Here is a 7,752-nt window from a genome sequence, read left to right on the forward strand (position 1 = left end):
CAAACCTATCATGTATATTTGAGTCCACTTATCGATGGCTTGATGTTGTAGATGTTGTCTCCATCCATCCATAGTTGCAGATTGGAGGAGTTTAGATCAAATAGAGCGGCAAAAAACCTTGTTTCCTGGTGCCGTTTCTCTAGTAGTGCAGTTGTAGGTTTGAGGAAAGTCTCATGGGCTACACTCGCACGCAGGGGCGTAGCTAAGGGGGGGGGGGGGGGGGGGCAGGACTGGGCTGTAGCCCAGTCCTGCCTCCCCAAACAGTTAAAAAAAAGTTTTTTTTTTTAAAAGCCCAGTCCTAGCCCTGCCCTGATTCCATATGAAATAGATTTTTATCCATTTTTTAGCCCAGCCCTGACTGCAGCAAATAGTTTGATTTGTCCATATGAAATAGATTTTTATTAATAATTGTAGCCATTTTTTATTTTATCTCAAATTTTTTTTTTCGGGAGCGCTGCCCCCGAACCCCCGACTATCACACAAATACATTTTTTTTCTACACCCCTGTTTGCCGCCCCCCCCCCCCCCCCCCTCACATGAATCCTAGCTACGCCCCTGCTCGCACGGCTAAATGACTTGTTGGTTTTGGTTCTAGTTGAGGTTGTGGTTCATCATAATCGTATCTCAGAAAAAAGTAGCCACATTCATGGCCCTTGGTCCTGTTCTAGTTGGGGTAGTACTAGTAGACTAGCAGTCCATCATAATCGTATTTTGGAAAAAAAATAGTCCATCATAATCATGGTCGGTAATACTGGATCTCAAACATCTCCTTGAGAGCAAGGTTATTGGAAACTCTGTACGTGGGAAACTCGTTTATTAGGAAACTGATTTCGAAACAGGAACTAGTGTTTTTGAAACTTGTGGGAAACTTCTAAAAATGCATGGGAAAGTGAGAAACTTATTTTACAGTACATGGAAAACTCGATGTTGTTATCTTTCCCTACATTTCTTTCAAGTTTTCTTTAAATAAGTTTTTTTTTTCAATAAAAAGTTGAGATATATGTCATACAAAATTTTAATAACTTATTTAAAAAACTGAAATGTGTATATTTTTAATATAAAAAGAATGTAATAATTGGTTGAAAATGTGAATTTCAAATTTTAATGTAACTACATTAATTTTTTTATTTCCTGATTTGATCTAAACTTATGTTGCATTTAAGTACTTTATTTATGATTTACTTTAATAATTTATTAAAAGTAAGCTAACTATGCACTTGTTTATATAAATATAACCAACTTTATATTAGTTTTATGGTTGTAGTCAATGTAATAAAAAACTATTAAAAAATTGCTAATTCTTATTAATTAATATTAGTAAAAAAGACCAAGTTTTTTTAAACTTACAATATTCTTCATATTGTTGACATGTGCACTTTTGCTTCACACACACATTGGGCCACAAGAATATGTTAACTAGAGTATGAACCGAGATTTTCATGTTTTTTTTATAAAATTTTTTCTTACATTTTGCTGTACAGATGTGATCTAGCTGCTTAGTTTTATAGAAACAGACTTTTGGATCATCAGATTACGATAAATAAGAAGGATCTTTTAAGGCTTGAAAATCAATGATTCAAAGTTTTTGTAAAAATTCAAGCATCTAAAAATCACATTTTTCATTGAAAATACATGATCCAACAATCGATTCTTAGCAAATGGATAATGTCAAATGCATCTGCAGTGTTGGATTTGCAAAAAAAAGGTGAATCTACAGGGTTGAATTCGCAAAAAAAGTGTCATAATGCCTAGTTCATGCTCTGTTTCATATATTTTCAATTAACATATTATAGTGACTCTCTTTATATATATATATATATATATATATATATATATATATATATATATATATATATATATATATATATATATATATATATATATATATATACTATTGTACATGAATTTTAAAAATTTTTGTTTCCCGTTTCTGGTTTCTGTTTAGCTTACTGGCAATCTTGTTTGAGAGCAATAAGCAAATGCTTATAAGCACTGGGTGTACTGCAATCTTTTAACTCCCAACATGCCCAATGGGTTGTAGGATGGTGTACCTTTAACGGATCCAATTATCTTATTCGATCCACATGTCTTGCGCACAGTGGTTTGTATGCGATTTGGGTGATAACGGTTCAAGCAGGTTCGGATCTCAATCCAAATGCGACCTTAAATTGCATTTGGCTAAAAGTGCCGTATACGGGCCATAAACTTCAGGGTGTGTTTGATTACCTTTGGGCCTCAGTTTTGAAGATTTTGAGTTTGTCCATGGTAAGATTTTGAGGCAATCAAATGTTGAGTCTCATATGCCTCGAGTTCTGATTATTACGTTGTTTCATTTTAGTACATAAATTTCAGGGTTCTGATCCAATGTATCAAAGGCTTGAACCTGAGTTGAACTCTACGGAACCGTTACGCATTGTTGGATCTGTGCCGGTAGGGTTGCAAACAGATTGGATACAGGTGGGATCATGTCAGACGCGAATTCTGCTCCAAAACACAAACTCTAACCCTGAATCCATACCTAAAACACTATAGTGCTGACCTCTTCGTCACAGGTTCGACTTTCACAGGGTGTGGAGGTGTCTTTAACTGGTGAGCTCCATAAGAGCTCGGGTGTCGGTGATCTCACCTGCAGTTTTCCTTTTAACTGGTGAGCTCCATAAGAGCTTTGGTGTCGGTGATCCCACCTGTTTTTCTCGCATGATATGGCTATACCGCTTATCCTAGTGAGTTTTACGGGCCTACTGGGCCGGAAGCTTCTCAAGCTCAAGCATTTACTTTTCTAGTTAGAGACCAACGTCTTAGAGCTAACGTGGGATCCGCTCAAGGACCTACTGGTTTAGGTAAATATCTAATGCGTTCCCCGACCGGAGGTCCATTAAGTGATCCAGTTCTCGGCAAGGGTCCTTGTTCAAAAGAGAGAGAGAGAGGGAGAGAGAAACTAAAACATGCTTTTTACATGTGAAAAATACAATGGGGTCAGATTTGATGCGATCTCAGTCGGATCCTATCCGTATCTCAAAATAATCTCGATTAAGCAAATGTGAATCCGGTTTTCAGGACATGCGGTGGCTATATCCGATCCGTTAGCACCCTCAACGTCAAATTTGAGAAAAAAAATGAAAAAGGCATGGGTCCAAAAGTCCGAGGCTCGTATAAAGACAGCTCCCCCCACGAGAGAGAAGCTCGTTCCTTCCCTTCTCCCTTTTCCTCCCTTCCTTCGCTGCTCATTGAGAGGGAGAGAGAGAGATGTCTTCTTCCTTCGACACCTTCAGCAACGATGGGGAGGACGCTAGGGTTTCCACCCGCCCCTTCGATGTCGACGGCTACATCGGCTACGACCCTCGCCTCCCCTCCCAGCGCTACGAGTCCTACACCAACTTCGCCGCCGACGAAGACGTCAAGGACGATTCTATCCCCATCGACGACATCCCCCCCGTCTACCACGACGTCGGCTTCGACGACGCCAACCTCACGGAAAACGTCGCCCCTCCCTCTCCCCCTGTCTACGGCTTCCGCCCGGACCATCAGCCTCCAGAGTACTCTCCCTTCTCTGAACCCGTGGCCGACTCGAACGGGAATGTTTACTCCAACGGAAGCAACGGGGATCTGGATGGGGTTTTCGCCTCCGATGGTCCGATTCTTCCTCCCCCAGGCCAAATGCAGCCGGAGGAGGGGTTTATGCTTCGCGAATGGAGGCGGTACGTTTTCTTTCTTTCGGCCCGGTGGTTGTTCTTGATGGATCCGTTCTAAACGTTGATCCGGATGATTAAATTCGTTCTTGTCTATGCTCCATGTCTCTTCCTCGAGAACAATTTACCGGTTTCGTTTCTAGATCTGCGGATCACTTGTTCATTTCCCCATCCTGTATGGAATTTTTTGAGATCTATGCAGTGTCTGTATGTGTAATTATATTTTTGTTCGGTCTCTTGTGGTTTGATTCCAGATTCGTAGGGATTTCGCAGTCTGGATCTCTTTTTGCTTACCTGCTTGAAGCGGGTCAGTTTAATATGGATGGAATTGATCTCCTTTTTTTTTTGGTTTTAACCTTTATTGTTTTCGTATGATCAATTCCGTTATTTCCTGCACTTAATTTTGGCAAAAATTCTGTCTTCGTATTGATCCTGTTTTCATCCTGACTGGTGAGTCTAGGATTGTTGCAGATCTGGGATCCTTGTGGATCGGGGTGTTTCATAGTCCTTTTTAGGATCTTTTTCGATTACACAGAGATAATGCGTACGTGCTTATCCGTTGATGGTTTGTATACTTTTTTTAAAAAGGATCTTCTAGCAGAAATGATAAATTTAGGTTCATCACTGAACTAACATTTGTTAATCTCTTGCTGGTCTTTGATGCGTTCTCTTGATTTGAATTTGAATGTGATTATATTCGTCTCAAATCACGTTGTTCCCCCGAACTTTGTAAGGATATCTATGATTACATGAAAAATGCATGACACATTATCGTTTCATGTTTTTAGTTCCCTATTGTGGTCTCCGTATATGTTTTTTGGGATCATCCTTGGCTTACTTTCCGAAGACATTTTATTCCAGGATTCAGCACTGAACCTGCCTCTGGAGAATCTTCTATTGGAAATCGATGGATGCGTTTTGTTGTCTTTTATGTTCATATGTTGCGGTCCCATACTTAAATTTTGTCGTTATGGAATTAAATCTCTTGTGATTCCACAAACTGAATTATTGTGAAAACACTAGAGTTGCACTTCTCCCCAAACGATGATGATTTCATTGTTATTCCATGAAATCAGCCTTCAAACTATTTATCCTTTTAATTTTTAAGTTCTGTTTGTTTGTATTTTTCTCCTTGACATGATCCTTTTCCTTTTTAATTCAAAATTACCAGCATATCCTAGGAAATAACCATGTTTTCAAGAATGTGACCAGAAGCTCCATTTCTTAGAATTAATCTGATTTGGATCCATTTTGAAAAAGTAAAATTTTAACAACTAATCAATGGATCCATGCTAATTTTTTTTGTCAAATCTGTTTGGTTAAAATAGTGAAAGAAATGAACTTGATCAGCGTTCACACATAATACATGTTCACATGTATCCACGTAATCAAATTACACCTTTCCTTTTGCATTTTGTTTCCCTGAAAATACTGGTTGCTGAGATTTTACAAATGCATTTTTTGGTTAAAGTCATGACCATCAAATCGATACTGTTTGAGAGGAGCTTTTTCTTGTCCTTTTTTTTATAGAAAAAAACTAAATAATAATACCTTTGTTATAGACTCTTATAATAAGCACATGAAAGATACATGCATCAAATCTACTTCTTTGATTGCCTAACTCCTCTTTCACATAGGTGCGGGTGCAGCGATGCGGCACTTTAAAAAAAATTGGGTGCGGGGCGGTTTTATATATATAATTTTTAACATTTTTAAGTTAATACTAATGAAATAAAAACAATTACAACATTGGTTTTGACAACTCCAAAGGTTATGAGCAAACATCATACAATTGTAGATACAGATTCCATCAAGGCATTCCAGCATTTTAGAAAGAGAATAATGCCTATGAAACTATTTTGGCTGTACAACTATTGTTTCTGTTTTGTAAAATTACATAAATACCCCTGGTGGTGTACAATTTATGTAACCATGTGGAAGTTCTCAATGCAAAAATCCAGTGAACTTGTCATATATTTATTAAAGGCTGAGGAATTTGACTTGCAGTATTTGTGTGTCTGTGCCTAGTTTTCAATGCGTATCCCTGATAACAATTCAGCTCCTGAAGTCATCAGAATTTCAGTGTGCAGGGTTGTATGTGTACATGCATGGATATACAATATGTTTATCATACAGTGATTCAGATTGTCCTTGGACACAATTCCCCCAAGCATAGAGAGCCAAATGAAAGTTTGGAATTTGATGGAAGGATTTGAAGTCACATGATTTGGTGTGGAGAAAGCAAGAACGTGCTGTAAAAATGAGCACCTTTAGTTTGGATCTCTTGGAAGGATGAAAGATAAATTTCATCGAATCAAAAGCAAAGGCATGATAAATTAGCATGCTTTGAGACAGTATCGATAGCTGAAACAAAGATTGTTGGTGTAAACTTTGATCTGTGCTTAATATGCTTCCCATTTGTTCTGCTTTCTTGTTTGTTGTAGTGAGAGTTGCCTCATCTGCAGTGTGTCATTTGACTAATGGATTCACTTCTCTTTGTAATGTTTGATCTAGCACTTTCTTTGTGCCAAGTTCATCGTATTTAAATCAGAAAATGAAGATTCCTGTCTGTTTATGCAGCCAAAATGCCATTAAACTTGAAGAAAAGGAGAGGAGGGAGAAGGAATTATTGAACCAAATTATCAATGAAGCTGATCAATACAAAGAAGAGTTTTACCAGAAGAGGAATATCAACTGTGATACGAACAAAGCTAATAATAGAGAAAAAGAAAAGGTGTGTGCAGATATTCTGTTGCTTCACATGCATCATCTCTTTTTTTTTTGTGTTTCATGGTATTTAGAAACTACTGATTATTGTACTACTTTTTAGAATGAAAAATTGTTGATGCCTGCTTTCTGTCTTTCGGATGTCTGGAAAGAAAAAGAAAAAGATCCTAGTTTGAATGCGAGAAAATAAAGCCTTTAAGCAATTTTATCTAATATTAGATCTGGATGGCTTTTTTTTTTTTGTACTGGATAAATAGGAAGGAACTTGTCATTGTAGTTGGTAGAATGGATTAATTTGAACCGAACCTTGCTCTAAAATTGATTCCTTCCTCCCCACCTCCCAGAAGTGCAAACTGCAACCTTTGTCTTTGTGCTGGTAGATTTTTTCCGTCAGTTGTGCAGGAAGGTCCTGCAGATGAGAACTAATAAATGATCTGTCGAGCAAAACATTCTTGGTTAGATGAGGACTAATAAATGATCTGTCTTGATATACTTTTCCTATTTTGTGTCAGCTCTTTCTTGCAAATCAGGAGAAATTCCACGCCAACGCAGATAAGCAATACTGGAAGGCAATTGCGGAGCTCATCCCTTACGAGGTTCCTAACATCGAGAAGAGGAGGGGAAAGAAGGATGCGGAGAAAAAGCCTTCCATTGTCGTCGTCCAAGGGCCAAAGCCTGGTAAGCCTTCTGATCTTTCAAGGATGCGCCAGATATTGGTTAAATTGAAGCAAACGCCACCACCTCACATGAATCCGCCACCTCCACCTGCGCCTGCTAAAGATGCCAAAGACACCAAAGACGCGGCAAAGGATGGTGCAAAGGATGCTAATGCTAATGCTAATGCTAATGCTAATGCTAAGGCTAAGGGTGCAACACCGCCCAAGGAAGCTGCTGCAACAGCGTCCGAACCAAAGCCAGTAAGTCCCCCCAAAGCAGCAGTGGCAGCTGCCTGATGCTCAAAAATGCTCTTTTTTTGGGTTTCATGGGTCTCTCTTGTTGTAGTGCCGCATGTTCATTTTGCTATTTTGGTCCGTGTCATTCATTACTTCCAAAATAAGAAGTGGTTAACTTTATGTGGAGGTGTTTGCTTTTTGTTTTTTGGCGTTTCCTATTGAGCTCGCTGCAGAATTATGTTGTAGAGATTGCCACTTAGGTTATTTTCGTTCTTTTTGTTGTTTTTGGGTGTCTGACATGAATTTGACACTAATCTCCCTATCTCTCTCATGTATTAATATAAATAGCAACTATGTTTTGTCATTAGCAACGGGGGCTCCTTTTGTCTGGTAGGGAGCTGTTAGTGCACGTCACCATATGTTGGGACGTTGCAAGTTCAAAA

The 7,752-nt window shown here is 38.6% G+C and overlaps 1 protein-coding gene across 1 annotated transcript; it reads left to right on the forward strand.

Annotated features, from left to right (window-relative positions):
* Window positions 1-3,202: 3,202 nt before the first annotated feature.
* Window positions 3,203-7,489, forward strand: LOC149818731 (clathrin light chain 2-like). Its single transcript, XM_089984587.1, has 3 exons — window positions 3,203-3,698; window positions 6,270-6,423; window positions 6,929-7,489. The coding sequence occupies exons 1-3, from the start codon at window positions 3,247-3,249 to the stop codon at window positions 7,367-7,369; spliced, it is 1,047 nt and encodes a 348-aa protein (XP_089840713.1). The 5' UTR covers window positions 3,203-3,246; the 3' UTR covers window positions 7,370-7,489.
* The last annotated feature ends 263 nt before the right edge of the window (window positions 7,490-7,752 follow it).

The sequence above is a fragment of the Nuphar pumila genome, chromosome 13 (genome assembly GCF_984573655.1).
Source record: "Nuphar pumila chromosome 13, dmNupPumi1.hap1.1, whole genome shotgun sequence".
NCBI classification, from domain to species: Eukaryota; Viridiplantae; Streptophyta; class Magnoliopsida; order Nymphaeales; family Nymphaeaceae; genus Nuphar; species Nuphar pumila.